Genomic DNA, 17,047 nt, shown 5'->3' with positions numbered 1-17,047 from the left:
ACTTGTATAAAACAAGTAGTGTTATGATTAACTAATAGTTTTTGTTAACTGAAATAGTGTTGAAATATAATAACATAAATATTAGACTGAAAACCTAAACAGAAAATATTGCACTGGCAACTTAACTGAAATAAAATAAGTTTAAGTAATAAAATTACTAAAATTAAAAAAAATGATTTTTAAAAAACACATTTTTAAAAAAGTTAGTTAACTAAAATTAAAACCTTAAAAATGTTAACCATAAAAAAAAACAACATTAACAAATAAAATATAAACATCAACTTGTTTTATTTCAGCTAACTGCCAAGGCAACATTTCTCTTTTTCATTCAGTTTAAAATAAAATAAAAATGAATAAAAACTACATATTTAAAACAAAAACACTTTAACCAAAATTAAAAACGAACATAAGAAATAAAAACTGATTCAAAATATTAATAAAATACTATAATAGTCCCTCAAAGATACAAAACCCTCTGAAAATAATAAAATAGTAAAAATGACAAAAGCACACAAAATTACTACGACTAAAGTTAATGAAAACTGAACAAATAAAAATAAAAGCTAATTCAAAATATTAATAAATACTACATATACTAAAATATCACTGGTAAGTAGAAATCCTGTGCGTCAGCACTTAGAGACCCCTTTTTGCCACACTTAGCATTCAGTGTCACACATCCTTCATTGTTTTCACGACTGATCCTTCCTGTCACTTCTGTGAACTCAAGTGCACTATGCATCTGAAGTCTCACAATCATAAGCCTTCTTTCATCATCATTTTAGATTAATCTTACTCTCCAGAGGCCCTTAAACAGGTGGCACACTCACCCTCTCGTTGCGATCGGCACAGAAGAGGCGTGTGTGGTGGCGTTTCTGCACCACTATGTACGTGATGCCGGGCTGGTACTCCTTCTCCAGACTGATACAGGCCTCTCGAATGGCCAGCAGCTCATAATACAACACCTATGAGCAGAAACAGGATCATGTTTAATTTTTAAGTTAACCAGAAATGATTCTCTTTGTGATAAACCAATATATACCTGTCTAAACTGGCCCTCAGACACGCCGTCCCTGTAGAAGATGATTCTGGTGGGTTTGTAGCGAGTGGACTTGTAGAACTGAATGAGTAACTCTCGCACCATAGAGGCCAAGTCCTGAATCACTTCCTGTCTGGGCCGCTGGACGCGCACAGTAGCGCAGTACCTGCTGGGATGAGCGTCCATACTGCCCACCACCTATGCACACACACACACACAGGAAGGTACATTTTATAGTCAAAAATTATTCAGACACCAGATATAATAATGCTGCAGCCAGATTTCTAACTGGACTCCGCAAATGTCAACATAGTACTCCTATTTTAATGGCTCTTAACTGGTTGCCGTATGTCAGAGTTGATTTCATGTTTGTTTTTAAATTTCTAAATGGTCTTGCACCCTCGTACCTATCTGAACACATCAGACCGGTGTCTACAAACAGTTACTCTCTAGCTCAGCCTCGAACCCGACTGAAGTCAAGAGGGGATCGTGCGTTTGCTGTTGTTGAACCTATGCTCTGGAATGCCCTTCTATTTTATCTGAGATACCTGTCCTCTGTGCATGAGTTTAAATTGAAGTTAAAGTCTTCTTCTGGCCTGAGCATTTATGTTTTATGCTCATTATGTCTTATTGCTTTCTTTTCTATTTTATATTGTATCTTAGTTTTATACTCTGTGAAGCACAGTGGTCAACTCCTGTTGTGTTTGTGCTATATAAATAAATGAAATTAAATAATTTTTGATGATATTTTTTAACTAGGACACTGTAGGTCATTTATGTAAGTGAGGATAGCAAAATAAAGTAAACTGTGACATATTACACCCAAAAATTCTTCATGTAGTGGACTACCAGTAAAAATTGATATCAAATTTGGGACCAAAAATTATTACCGGAGCATGTTTTGCTTGAGTGTTTTTCTTTAATTGCTAATGCGACCTTTTTACACACAGACAGAACAAAATGAAGCATTGCTTGGTAATTGGTATTATCTAATTGCGTACTTAAATTTAACAGCTGACAGCTATTCAACTGAATTCATTACATACCTTTCCATCAAAGTTATCTGACATTATCAAGATGAATTTGTTCTGAGACAGTTGAACTGAGTTCTTCTCATATTTTATTACCATCTTCTAAACTATAGTGAATAAACTGTGATAATGTGAGAAATGTTGAAGGTGTCTGAATACATTTTGATTTGACTGTACATAATGTATCTGTTATATCATTCAGCTCCAAGCGACACTGACCGCTGCGATGGAGGGTTTCTTCCCGTCTCCTGCAGGTGGATGCGTCACATCCGCCCCCAGAAAGATGACTGGCTGCTGAAACACTGACGGCCTGAGAAACAGCACACACAAACACACTACATTAGTTAAGAGTTCATGAGCCGTATTTAACACCAGCACAAACCAGCCATTAGCAATGTTGTATAATGCTGCATTGGATAGTGTCTACAAATCAGCTTTGTCTGTATTTAATATAGTCAATAAATCAGGGTTTCCCAAAAGGAGGGTTTAGAAGTGAACTGCAGGGGTTTCGGGATTTGATGAAAAGCAAATTATTAATCAAACAGAATGTAAAATGAAACCAGTGCTACACCAAAATAAAAGCTAGAGGATTTGAATATTTGAAAGTTTTAACTTGTGGTCTAAAATAAAATTATAATGATCAAATATTAATTTTTCAGTGATAGGATACATTCATTATTTTTTAAAAGAGTTAAAGTTACTATCTAATAATAATAATAATAATAATAATAATAACCAGCATTCTGCCAAAATAAAAGCTAAATGATTTGTAAATGTTAAGATTGAGGGTTTTAATATTTGAAAGTTAAGCATTTAAGACAAATATTAGTATTGTAACTTGGTCAAATAAAATTATCATCATCAAATATTCATTTTTATTTTAAGAATAACAGCTTACATTCCTTTATTTTTATAGAGATAAAGCTACAACAACAACAATAATAATAATAATTCCGCTAAACATATATAATATAATAATTTATTCAGCTAAAACAAGATATACGATTTGAAATGTTAAAAGCTTAAGAGTTTTAACATTTGAAAGTTAAGAATTTAAGACATAAATACTAGTATTTTAACCTGTTTTAAAACGGCAAAATAGAATTATCAGATTTTCATTTTTTACTTTAATAGCCTATATTTCTGTCTTCGTTTTTATAGTTAAAGATACTACATAACAACAACAATAACCAGTATTTCACCAAAATAAGTTATAATTAAAATAAACTAAAATGTTATAATTATCAAATATTCTTTTTTTTTTTTTTACAGCAAAAACTGTAATTTCCAACAGTAATCACTTAGTAGTTTTAAACTATAAAAATGAAGACAAAAATATATTTAATAAGCAGATGAGCACATCCGTTTATGTTCTGTCAATCAAAATAAGACTGAAAAAGCAGTTACAAACCGTTGATGTGGCACCAGGATGTTGTTGATGCCGCCGAGTTTGACGTTGATTTTGAGGCAGAGGTTGGAGAGCGTCTGAGGCGAGGTTTTCACCACGTTCTTCACCTGAACACACTGAGTGGCCATTCCTAGAAGAGTGTCTCCCACACGCTTCACCTCCGCTGCACAGATCAAATGTGTGTTCATTAGTCTGAGGGCGTTTGGCAGGAGGCCGGCTCTGTGTGTGTGTGTGCCGTTCTTACCGTAGACGGGTGTTTTTCCGGGCAGGATGACGATGATGAGCTGCAGTCCAGAGTAGGTGTTCTTCAGGTGTCTGAACATGGGCTCCACGCTGTCGGCTCCTTGTGCGTACTTACAGAAACACGGCTGACCCTGGATCGGCATCCCAGCGTCCTTTGAGATCTTACGCAGCTGGTCCGTGAAACCCCTGTAAGGAGAAACGCAATTAAGAAACATCTAAGTGTTGAATGTGCTGCACTGATGATAAAACTAAGGATAAGGAGCTCCGGAAGGATAAGAGGAGGAGTGACCACAGTGCAAGACGAGAGAGGACCAGGCCTATACTTTGTTTTGTGTGCGGCGAGGGGCTGCCACTTTACTTTTGTTTTGTGTTTGTCTATTTTAATTATTAAATTATTTGAATGTTCGCCGGTTCCCACCTCCTACTTCCCATATCTACGAACTGTGTTGCATCTATATTATCATTATATTATTTTTCTTAAATACTCAACTTATTTATTGTACAGTGAAATATTACAGTAGTAACATTTATTTGTTTTTTTATTTAGTAATATATATTTATTATTTTTACTTATTTAGTATAATTTTAAATACATTTTCATATTGTCTTATTTATATTATTATTATTATTATATATTGTATTATTATATTATAACATTATATTATCCTTGTTTTAATTCTTGGTTTATTTTACAGTGAAATACAGTATTACAATAGTAACATTTCTTATGGTTATTTAGTCATTTCTATTATTTATTCAGCATATTTTAAAATAATTTTATTATTAACATTATAATATTTTCTAAAATAGTCACATTTTTATTTTACAGTGAACTATTACAATAGTTTTGTTTTAATTAAGTAATGTGTTTTTGTTTGGTACTACTGGTACTACTGGTACTACTACTACTACTACTACTACTAAGTCATGCTGATATTTATTTTATGAAATTTTGGCCAAATTATGCAGCCCTGCAAACAAACACAGTAGCAAACCTGGATTTTTTTTTTTTTCTTAAACCGCATTTTAAAATCACAAGTTTTATTAGAGAAATTGCAATCAGATTTCCCCCCAAATCCTGCGGCACTGATACTTTTATCCAGGAAGCAAGCCAGTATGTTGTGGAGTCTTACTTGAGGATCTCTTCTCTGCACTGTCTCTGTGTGGCGAAGCAGGCAATGGCCCACATCTTGATCTCCACGCCGGTGTGGAACTGTTTCCCTCTCATGTCCCAAACGCCATGGCTGGGTGTGGCTACAGTGCGGTTCTGTAACGACAGCTCACGGTTGATCTGCTGCACAGGACGTGTGAGAGCACAAACACAACAGCATACATCTAAAACTGACACTGAACATGAGAGGAACTCATGAAGCTGCCCAGTGACTGAACTCAAAGAACTGTACAAGTACATTTCACAAAACAAGCCTGCATATAGGGAAAATCTGAAACAATTATAACACACATAAAAATCATAAGCTAGCATGATTTCTAGTATTTTTTTTTTTTTATCATCAAATACTTGTGTTCACAATTACGTAAACATCAAAACTTTTATATATGCACCACATATTTATAATCATTTTACATCATTATACATGAACACTTACAACAATATTTATAACAATTTTGTGAAAATCACTCAAAGTCGTATACTGCACCTAAAGATTTGTAGATTGTTACTAAAATATAATAAAATTGTAAATTCGAATAAATTGCATTTGTAACTCAGGAAAGGTTCACTAAAACTAAAAAAAAAAAAAAAAAAATTATATATATATATATATATATAAATTTATAAAAGGGTATTATAGTTAACATACCAAAACCATAAATCTCACTTGTTACTTAGGAGAGAAAAAAAGATCAGTTCTCTCATTTTCATTTAGTTTAACTTGATGTACTAAAACAGCTAAAACAAACTAAAATGAACAAAAACTATATAGACATAAAATAAAAATAAACAAAACCACAAAACAAATTAATAAAACTAACTAAAATTAAAATGAAAACAAAACAAAAAGAAATGTTACAAAAAAAACTATAATATAACTATAGATAACTATTTTATATGATAATATAAATAATATATTTATAAAACATAACTAAAATAACACTGATGTCTATAATATAGAATAAATATTATAATAAATGAATTATAATAACATACATTCATATAAAAATGTAAAAAAAGATAACAATAAAAGTAATGACGTTGTATTGATATGCGTCTTTATCTGACAGAGTAGTTGGTGCTTGCAACACCAAGATCACGGGTTTGATTCCAATTATCTCGGTTTTTATGGGTAAGCAGCACAAACCTATAAAATGTATATCTTTGGATAAAAGTGTCTGCTAAATGCATAACATGAAAGTGTTACAACTGCCTCGACCCACTGTTACACCATGAGTTACCATAGCCTCCGATATCCTGTAATTTAAAAGCATGTAAATGTAAAAAACTAAAAAGCACACAAAACCACAATTCAATCTCAGACTATACAGAAAGCCTAACTCTAAGAAAATATACATTCTTTCATTTTTAAATGGTGCATATAAGTAACTAGAGAAAAATTGCTGCAAGCTGGTTTATTTAGAGAGTTATTTCACACACACACACAGCAGCGGTTAGGAGCTGTTAGTTCCTCCTGGAGAGGGCCGTTCATTCATTCAGACAGACAGACACAGAGAGATGTGGGTGATTGAAAGGAAGGGTACCATAAAGTGCTCTGTGCTCACCCTGCCCCCGTACTGCAGCATGGGCGCAGGCAACACGCGCCCCGTCACGTGGGCCATCTCGTCTCGCACCTTAAACTGGAACTCCTGCACAAACGGGTCTGCTTCATAGTTAGCACTGCGCACCTGCAAACACACAGACAGACACCTGCTGACAAATTCTGCAAGAACAGGAGACAGTGGTAGAGCCGACAATCAATGAAAATGAGATTTCTCTAGCTAACATGATTTAATTTGCTCTAAATATTTAATACGCAGTACATTCTTTTTTTAATGCGTCTAAATAAAACAAAACAGCATGCAACTTCTTTTGAAATTCATCATTCAATGTTAACAGTAATTAGTTCAAATTCCTAAACCAATTTCTAAAGTAGTAACAACAGTAAAACACATGCTTACCTTTCCAGGTACCAATAAATTAGCTAAATAGTTAACTAAAACCAATAAAAATTAACTAATAAAAGTTTTTGTTTGATTTAAATGGAGCTGAAATTAAATAAATATAAATATTAGATTAAAAACTTAAAATAAAATGTTATCTTGGCAACTAACTAAAACAAAACAAGTCAATAAGTACTAAAATTACTAAAACTGAAAGAAAAACTATAAATTGTAAATATAAACTATAATAAAATGACAAAAGGACATACTTACTAAAACTTTAACAATATAGCTAAAGAGCTATATTAGAAAGCTAAAAAGAAATTAAAACATAAAAATGACAAAAGCACATAAACATACTACAACTAAAATGAAAACTGAAAATATAAATATATAAGCTGATTAAAAATATTAATAAAGTTGAAGTACTAAAATTACTAAAAACTGAAATAAAAACTATAAATTGTAAATATAAATTATAATAAAATGACAAAAGGACATACTTCCTAAAACTGAAAATATAAAATAAAAGCTAATTAAAAATATGAAGTTGAAGTACTATAATAAAAATGAATTCCAGCTAAACAAATATATTTTTTTAAATATTTGTTCAGCTGGAATTTATTTTTATTTTCCGTTTTCATTTTAGTAAGTAAGTATATATGGGAAGGGATGATTCCCCGATTCGCTCGGTGCATCGGCAAAAAAAGTTAACGATGTGATGCATCGGTTTAAAGTGTGCATCGGATACAAGTTTGTATCGCAATGCATCGTTTCTAACATATTTGCATCGGTAAAAACCGGTTTATTTATATATAATTACTAGTGGTTGCGCTACACTTTTATTGTTTCGAAAGTGAACAACATTTTTATATGTAGATTGATTTCTCCTCTCGAAACTGTCTCGAGCACGTTCCCTCATCACCGCTGCATGTGAATGTGACGAATCACAACAACGGAGACCCGAGAAAAAGCGGGGATTGAAGTCCAAAACCTGACTTGAAATCAATCGGGGCTAAAACGGTTATAAACGACAATGTAAGTTCACACAATCTAACTAATTTGTGCACCCTTATTCTTAAGCAGCCCTTAATGTCGATCATGGATCAAATCGATCCACCACGGCAAACAGCGAATATATTTGTGCTGTTTAATGCATTTGAGACGTTTTGTTTTCCTCAGTGCATAACTGACATGTCACGAGTATATTTTTCTTCTGTAAATGTTAGAAAGTCATGCAAACATATCCATTTTGCTGTCAGGAGTGGGCTTACGCGAGTGGACGAGCGCTGCTGCGCGCTAAACAGACGGAGCGCAATAATTCGAGTCAAATATGCGTTTTATGATAACAGTAACTGTAAAGGGACTATTGTAATGGGTAAATAAAATGTAAGCTGATAAAGTCCTAATTACTAAGCTCAGATGAGTTAATGTGCGTTTCTTGTAGCAGTTAAAATGTAGTTTTAATTTAGTGATTTTAATGCTTTAATGATCTTTAAAGAGCAATGTTAGATTGTAATGTTCTAATGCTCTCTGTTCTAACTATAAAGGGTACAGCTGTTATAAAACCAGAGAGAAAGGCTAGTATGTGAGATAGGGCTGCACGATATTGGAAAAAACTCACATTGCGATATTTTGTATTTCTGTGATATATATTGCGATATGAAAAAAACAACAACAAAAACTCCAGATGACTTGAAAAGCTCTATTTGGAAAAAAAAATATTGTAGATGAGTAAATCAGCATAGAAAAATGAACAAATTACAAACATAGATAAATATAATAGAACAAAGATATAAAATAAATAAACGGTGCTTTATATTTTTTTCCAGTAAGTCTAACAGTATTCAGGTATACTGGTTGAATAATCAAATGTAAAATAACACTGTATAAATTAAATCTAATAAATCTGTTAAAGCTACAAAAGTGATTTTTCTCTGTGTTTTGCTGTTTGATTAACATTCATGACACTGAAAGCCTTAGGAACATTAAACTGCTGTGAGCATACTATCCATTTTCTTTATCAATTTTTTACCTTCACCTAAGCCATAAGAAACTGTTTACAAGGATACTTGCAGAGACATGCATTTTGACAGTTTCGCGCATGTGTCATTTCAGGCACAAATAGACACGGAACTGAATGGAATTCAGTGTTCACATATATCTGAGTGACTCTCACCGTGTCTACAAAGGGCGCTGACAAAATACAATAGAACCCATTATAATCAGTGATGCCGTCTACACTGGATGCGGCGCGACACGGCAAATCCTTGCGAGTAAATCCTCATTCTTTTATGACGTACTGACACAAAGTTCAAAGGATTTGCAACGGTCGCCGCGTCCAGTGAAGACAGTGCGTCGCGGGTGGCGTGATGCGATAGCTGTCGCGAAACGATCAGTATAAATATAACGGTCAGTATACTAAAAATCGCACATCCTGCGATGTGACTATCGCGGATGTGCATATCGCGATATCGATGCTGAAACGATATATCGTGCAACCCTAATGTGAGAGAGAGTCAGTGGTAATATCATTGCATTCCTATTGGTCATTGAGTTCAGCTTAGCCTGACAGTTTGCCTGCCCTGAACCAGGTTAGCTTTCCAGCATAAGTAGCCACAGTGACTGAGGTTGATCTTTTGCTTTATGGAACCAAATCATTTGACAGCGAGTCAGACTAACTGAAATGAGCCCGGCCTATTTAGTAAACTTGTTTTATGAAACAGGCCTCAAGGCATTAGAAGTCAGAAGACAAGTTAATTTATGATTTGCTGTCTGTCTGAAGCAAAGAAATAAAAGCGATCATATTTTTTCAATTGCATCGTGAATCGCATTGTGTTGAATCGAATCGTATCGCATCGCCAGCTGCTTCATATGCCATATGTTGGCTATGCATCGAGATGCGTATCGCATCGGCCTCAGTTATGGAGATGCACATCCCTAATATGGCTTTTATTAGCCAGAATTCACGAAATGAAGAAGCTCTCCTGAGACTGACTGAAGATGCAGGATGTTTGTCAGAAACGTTTCATGCTACAAGCTGAAGATATCCCAGCTCAGATCCTGCTGTACTTCACAGTGTAAAAATACTCTCACCGTGGTATATTTAGCTCCGTCTCAAAGCGAGACTTTTTCATATTGGTACATTTCATTGGCCTCGTCAGATGCTTTCCACCCACGCTGCCTCTCCACTCCTGTTTGGAGATTCTACATCTAAATGAAAAATCAACCACGGCAACACTGATTGAGCACCTGATTGGCTGTCATTTTAATAAGGTATAAAGAGCAGCAGGGCTTCAGTCACAAGTTATCAGCTCAGAGCTGACGGCTGGAAGACTGTAAATCTGCAGGGAACGGGGTAAAGAGTTCACAAAGTGCCCTCGTGGAGAGATTGCAGCTAATCAGCTCTCAATAAAGTCTTGGCTGACCTCCATTAACACAGAGAGCAACCTCAACTCATTCAGATGGACAGCAGGAACATGAGAGGAGAGATTTAAACATAGATGGTGTGGATATGAATTATTATGCAACTGAATTAAGTGCATGAATGCCACTCACCAGTCTGCTGATCTCCTCCTGTCTGTCTGGTGCTGATCGCGCTGTGGCTTTGATCATGGTGGACGTTTGATTATCTGTCAGTTTCTTGATGCACCGCTGCCCTGCTACAATATTGCACACCTACAAAAACAGCAGCAAGTAAATTAGGGTTATTATAGTTAACTAATAATATAAAAAAAAAAAATTACTTTTATTTCAGCTAGTGCCAAGGCAACATTTATAAAACAACAATTTATATTAAAATAACAAAAACTAAAACTAATAAAAATGACAAATAGAATTACATACAACTAAATTACTAAAACTTCTAAAATTAAAAACTGAAAATATACATACAAAATCTAATTCAACATTAAATCTAAGGCCATAAAAATATTACTTGAAATAAAAAAATTAAAATTATTTTATTACAGCTTCTCATTTTCATTTATTTTAACTTGAAGTATTAAAATAACTAAAACTAATAAAAAAAATACAAATGACAAAAACAAACATTACTAAAACCTTAACTAAAATGAAAAAAACTGAAAATATTAAAATAAAATCTAATTCAAAACATTAACAAAAATTACAAAAGTTGTTTTGTAAACACTTCTTATTTCCATTTGGCACAAGTTTAAATACTAAAAGAAAATAAACCAAAACTAATAATAATAATAATAATAATAATAATAAAAATAAACATAAAAATGACAAACAGAAATACACACAAAAATTTTACTAAATCATTAACTAAAATTAAGTAAAAATATAAAATCTAATTCAAAATATTAACAAAAAAATAACAGTCATTAACTTAAAAAAAAAAAAAAAAAACGACTTGAAATAAAATAAACATTAACAGAAATAAAGCAAAAAAAAAAAAAAACCCTTACATTATTTCAGCTAGTCGCAAAAGGTAACACTTCTCATTTTGATCATTCAAAATATTAACAAAAACTATAAAAGTATATCAAAAACGCTAAAATAAGGCTGGTCACAACAAGAGAGGATGTGTAGATGACAGGACTGACCTCCAGGGGCAGGTAGGTGTGTTTCTGCTCCTGGCCCACCTGTAGGCAGGGCAGGTGGGGGTATTTGAGCTGCAGGTTGTACTTCTCTCTGAAATACTGAGCTACTGTTCGTTCTACAGTTTGGCCGTTCTCCAACTGCAATGGGAACCTGGAAAGAATTGAGAAACATGACTGAACTATAAACCACCACTAGAGGGCATCAGAGCAGAGCTAAACTGCTTCCTTCTGTTTGGAATGCATACTAGCACACTACTCTTACTATTTCTGCAGTATGTAGTATGCATACTGCGTAAAGTATGCAAATATCCTGCACACAACACAATGAGGTCATGTGACAATGCAACATACTACAGCTACAGTACATAATGCATTGGTTTCACATTGTACATTTTTTATAGTTATGATAAAATTATTGTAGTACAGTACTAAGAAGCTTTATTTTAAATAATTGGAACAGTAAAAATTACATTTAATAAAACCGATTTAATTATTATTTATTCAAATAAATAAATAGTATTCTGAATACACCATTCAGAAAGTAGTTAGTATACTATTCAGCACATTCTTACTATTTACTAACAAAGATGACAAATGAAAATGAAAAAAAAAAAAAGCTAATTCAAAATGCATATAAATACTATATATATATTATATTATAGATTATAAACTATAATAGTATATAAATAACACTAAAAAAGCATATTCTATTAGTCCCAAAATGAATTAATTTTAAAACACACAAATATTTTAAATCAATAAAACTTTTCATGTTAAGACTTTAACATTTGCAGTTTTAATAATTAGTAAAAACTGTGGCTAATTGGCCAGAATTCAGATTATGAGACTTTTAAAACTCTGAAATGAAGAAACATACAGGATGTTTGTCAGAATGAATGAATAAATGAATTAACGGATATAAAATATTAAATAAATACATACACAGTATTCTGAATATACCATTCAGAATGTATATAGTATAATATTCAGAACATTGTTTTATAGGTGCACTTTAATTATTAACCCAAACACAAAAGTTTCAGGTTAAAGCCATTGCACAAACACACATTTATGCATGATAATAGGTTGATCATGTGAGGAGCAACCTGCTCCATGTAAAATAAAATGCCTTTTATTAGGCCACTAATATGACTAATATTATCTCACAAGAGTACAAAATCTAAAACATTTGATTTTATATATAAAACTTTTTAATCTGAAAACAAATAGCTGAGTGCAGCTTTAAATCAAGCCAAAAATCATATTCAAGCAATGTGACTTTGCCCTCTGCAATCAATACGATGTATCCTCATAACACGCTTCACTTCCTCTGACAGGTTTGACTCACGTTTGGTGGCTGGCAGGGCGGCGGGTCACATTGCAGACCCGGTACTTCCTCCGCATGGTTCCGCAGTGTGTCACCTCCACCTTCAGACCTACACACAAACCAGCCAATGAGAACGGGACGAACACGTGTGCATAAACACAGATGAGCACACAAACGCACATACCTTTGATTTCTTTGGTGAATTTGACTCTGTGGGAGTCTGTGAGGGGGCGAGGCTGCTCGTCGATGTTGTGGATGTCCAGTACCTCACACATGAACTGAATCACTGGCTGTGCTTTGTAGAAAGCCGTGGCTGACACTGCAAGACAGAAGAAATGAAAACTGATTAAAACAGTCAAAATTATCATTGAAAATATACCTCCTTTGCAGTAAGAAAAAAACATTTATTAGTGGTGTAGCACCATTATTTTGTATAGGTAAGAGCTACACACATTTTCTTTCAGGATATCTGCAGAGTTTTGAAAATGCAAGACTTTTTAAGTCCTTTAAGACTTCAAAACTGTTTAAATTGCCCAAAAATAGATTTAATTTTATTCAAATAAATAAATAAATAAAGTGTTATGAATATACCATTCAGAAAGTAGTTCAAATTTTCAAAAGAGTTTTTAAAGTCAAATGTAAAGACTTAAGACATTTTTCAAGTGGTTCAATTGCTAATATATCGATATATATATATTAGAGGTTGACCGATATTGGATATTGCTGATATGATGATAATATGTTTAAAAATTCAGGGAGATAAAATATCTACAACATATTACAATATAAAAACCATAAAGTAAACATTGTCATAATCAGGGCTTGATGTTTTTTCTTCCCCGAAGGAGCACATATGCTCTTACATTTAAAAAGTTGCATAGAAAAACTTTAGGGGCACAATGAAAACTCATAAAATTCAAGGAGACATTTATAAGCAGAATCATTTTTATTTATTAGACTGCAAAAAGTATACTAGGCTTTTAAATATTTATGCTTCAGACTGCAAGTTAAAACAAAGATGCAAAGTGGCTTGTATTTCACAGGCGGGCGGATCAACACACGACCGTCCACTTTTACAAGTTAATGTTGCTTGCTGGGTGTTATACAGCTGTAGGTTATATTTATCTTTTACTCCCCGTTTCTAATTGGACTTTACAAAACTTTTATCATGCTGAAATATCTGGAGCAATCTAGATGTCGCTCTTTATTAGTCCTGCGAGAAAACATCTACACAAATGTTGACGTGAACTCAAAGCCAATGTGTTCGCGCTCTTTCTGAGCCCATTCACTCCATTATAAGTGTTACAATGAGCCAGTGAAAGGAGAGACGATTTCAGACGGTTGGACTTTTCCCTGCCCTTTAGTGGGGAGGGGAAGGAGCAGCCGACGCAAACATTTGAATTGTGGGAGTCTGAGAGAGCGGGAAAACACACAGACAGAGGGACACAGAACTGGTGCACTTGGTCAGAGAGAAAGAGACTCATTTAACGCCCCCCTTCAATCAAACAAACCCCCACCCGCCACCTTTCAGCCCTTCATCTCCCCAGCAACAGTGTGAGCGGTTCCCACACTCTGTGCTAACACACATGCTAAACGCAAACAGTGCACACCGTCAATGTTGAGCATCATCTTCCACATGGCCGGCCGAACAGACTGGTGGAAGCCGAACCAGACCTCTCTGCCTCCACCCAGAGGATGGTCGTAGCCCTCCGGGGCAGAGAAGAACGAGCGGCCCACGGGTGTGTACCTGGGAGAAACACAGACAGCAAAATGGGGTTTAAAATGCTGTATTTTATTAGGGATTCAGTATCACTCAAGTATGCAGGTTTTGTTGTAGTGAAGCCGTTTCACTCAGAAATGCACTACTTCAAAAGAAAGCTATATTCCTGCCCAAGGCTGCATTTATTTGATCAAAAATACAATGACGTCAAGCATCCACTAAAACCACCAATCGAAAAGCTATGTCTAAGAAAACTCAACAGATGGCATAAAATCAAAACTGAAAACTAAAAAAAAAAATTACTGAAAAAACACACCTGAAAACTAAATCTGAAATAAAAGAAACTTATTTCTTAATGCATGTTACTATGAAAGGATTACTGGAGCATTTATTTATTACATATTTTGCTTTGTAATCTTTAATCAAAATGTCAAAACTTGCTCTTCTTGTGATATGTTCAATTGATGTCTATGAAGTATGTAGGTTTGTGTTGCAGTGAAGCCAATAGACAACAGACAGCTGTTTCACTCAGAAATGCGCTACTTCAAAAGAAGGCTCTTATGTAGCCCAAAACTGCATTTATTTGATCAAAAATACAGTAAAACCAGAAAAATCTAGAAATATTATCACAGTTTAAAACAACTGTTTTCTATGTGAATATATAGTAAAATGTAATTTATTTCTGTGATGCAAAGCTGAATTGTCACATGATCCTTCAGAAATCATTCTAATATGCTGATTTGCTGCTAAAGAAACATTTCTGATTACTAATGTTGAAAACAGTTGTGCTGCTTCATATTTTTTGTGGAAACTGTGATACATTTCATTTTTTTAGGATTCTTTGATGAATAGAAAGTTTAAAAGAACAGTATTTATCTGAAGTGGAACCTTTCGTGACATTATAAATGTCACTACTGACAAATTTTATGCTGAAAATAACTATTAGACTAATCTCATAAAAAAAAAAACACTGAACTTTCCTCCACTTCATGCCGACTTTAATCATCATTTGTTTCAACAAGCCACTTGCGTGCATATTTTGATATGTAATGCTCTAGTCTAAAATATGTGTTTAAATAGTTCTGGGGTCCCTGTATAGTAGTTGTATATATTTATTTAATGCCACGTCAGAATCTTAGGCTATTTTCATGGCAAAACAATTTAAAAAATACAAGTGTAACAAATACAATAAAAACCAGCAAACAAACAAACAAAAGTTAGGGGTCCCTTTAGAACTATAAAAATATATTATCTGAGCTATAAATGCAGGAGAGTAAGAGTCACCAGCTGATGTTGATCTGAGACTCACTTCATGGAGGGTAGATGGCGTAGCACCACGTCCACAGCGTGAACTGGGTTGGTGCTGATTGGCTTGTCCAGCTCCAGCGGCTCTGGCATACTGCGACCGGTTAGTACCTCATGCAACAGGTGCCAGCTCACCAGGGACACGAATTTAATACTGACTTTAAAGGGTCGGTCTTTACCCCCCTCGCCTGGCAGCGTAACGTCCAGATCCACCTGTGGACACACAACAAGGAGTAGTGCAACAATACACCATGCTGATTTGCAAAACAGGCCTGATATTACCTAATTTGATGATGCGGAGTTCAATTATATATTATATACACATGTATCAATTTTAATACACTTTTTAAAATGTCAAAGCAGTCAAATCAAAAGTTTCAGCAAAGCAGTGGGAAAAAAAAGGTGAAAATCAGGATTTGGTATAGAATAATGTCTTTCACAAGACTTCTACACGACAAATGGTCGTTGAAAGCAAAAATACAATGAAATGCACCATATTTTGGGAGAAAGTGTGACATGCTCAAGCAACACACACTATTTTTGGAATAAGCACCACAAAATTAGAACAAAATAAGAGCAAGTATTGGACTTCATTCAGCAAATATTCAGGGCGGTGTTATCATTAACTAAAGCAAATTATATAAAAAACGTTTTCATTGATTCATTAATTGATTAAAATTGACTAAAATGAACTGACAAAAAAAAAAAAAAATTAAATAATAATTTTCATTTAGTTTAACTTTAGTCCAATATCTAACATAACTAAAAATAAACTAAAACTTAATCAAAACTACAGACATTAAAAAAGTAATAAAAAGTAATAAGTGACAAAACACAAGAAAATTACCAAAACATTAAAATTAAAAATGGAAACCATAATATAAAAACAAAATCTGATCCAAAATGTTCATAAAAAAAAAAAACACTATAGCAGTATATTAATAATGCTAAATCTCATCCAAGGAAGTTTTTACATACATACATAACATACATACTAGGGGTGGTCCGATCAGGATTTTTGAGGCCGATCACAGAATACCAATGCAGATACCGGATCTTTTTAAAGCCATCTTTTTATCATGTAGAATTATTTATAGTGATACTCCAATCAGGATTTTTAGACATTTATTCAGTGCCTGAATTTCAATTTTGAAATGGGGGGAATTTGCCTCTTATATGGGACTCTTGCGAGAGAGGATTTTTTAATTTGAGGGGTGGAGGGGGGCATTTTAGACTTTTTTCAAAAATATACATTTATCTCACCTAAATGTTTAATCATGCATTGCATTTTT

The 17,047-nt window shown here is 33.8% G+C and overlaps 1 protein-coding gene across 4 annotated transcripts in view; it reads right to left on the bottom strand.

Moving 5' to 3' along the window:
- ago3a (argonaute RISC catalytic component 3a) overlaps nucleotides 1-17,047 on the bottom strand; it is a 44,436-nt gene that overhangs the window by 7,824 nt on the left and 19,565 nt on the right. Inside the window, exons 4-16 of one of the 4 annotated variants that reach the window (XM_058746338.1) lie at nucleotides 15,760-15,968; nucleotides 14,341-14,477; nucleotides 12,915-13,049; nucleotides 12,752-12,839; nucleotides 11,407-11,554; nucleotides 10,394-10,513; nucleotides 6,437-6,580; nucleotides 4,855-4,988; nucleotides 3,723-3,907; nucleotides 3,482-3,641; nucleotides 2,290-2,380; nucleotides 1,043-1,237; nucleotides 831-965 (exon numbers count right to left, since the gene is read on the bottom strand). In XM_058746338.1, coding sequence (XP_058602321.1) covers nucleotides 831-965; nucleotides 1,043-1,237; nucleotides 2,290-2,380; nucleotides 3,482-3,641; nucleotides 3,723-3,907; nucleotides 4,855-4,988; nucleotides 6,437-6,580; nucleotides 10,394-10,513; nucleotides 11,407-11,554; nucleotides 12,752-12,839; nucleotides 12,915-13,049; nucleotides 14,341-14,477; nucleotides 15,760-15,968 — 1,881 coding nt within the window. Of the gene's footprint in view, nucleotides 1-830; nucleotides 966-1,042; nucleotides 1,238-2,289; nucleotides 2,381-3,481; nucleotides 3,642-3,722; nucleotides 3,908-4,854; nucleotides 4,989-6,436; nucleotides 6,581-10,393; nucleotides 10,514-11,406; nucleotides 11,555-12,751; nucleotides 13,050-14,340; nucleotides 14,478-15,759; nucleotides 15,969-17,047 lie in introns of all 4 variants that reach the window. The other 3 variants (XM_058746339.1, XM_058746336.1, XM_058746337.1) reach the window with 3 other exon arrangements.

Source organism: Onychostoma macrolepis, chromosome 16 (genome assembly GCF_012432095.1).
Source record: "Onychostoma macrolepis isolate SWU-2019 chromosome 16, ASM1243209v1, whole genome shotgun sequence".
Lineage (NCBI taxonomy): Eukaryota > Metazoa > Chordata > Actinopteri > Cypriniformes > Cyprinidae > Onychostoma > Onychostoma macrolepis.
Note: the sequence above shows the minus strand (reverse complement) of the source record. Positions and strands in the feature narration are given on the sequence as shown.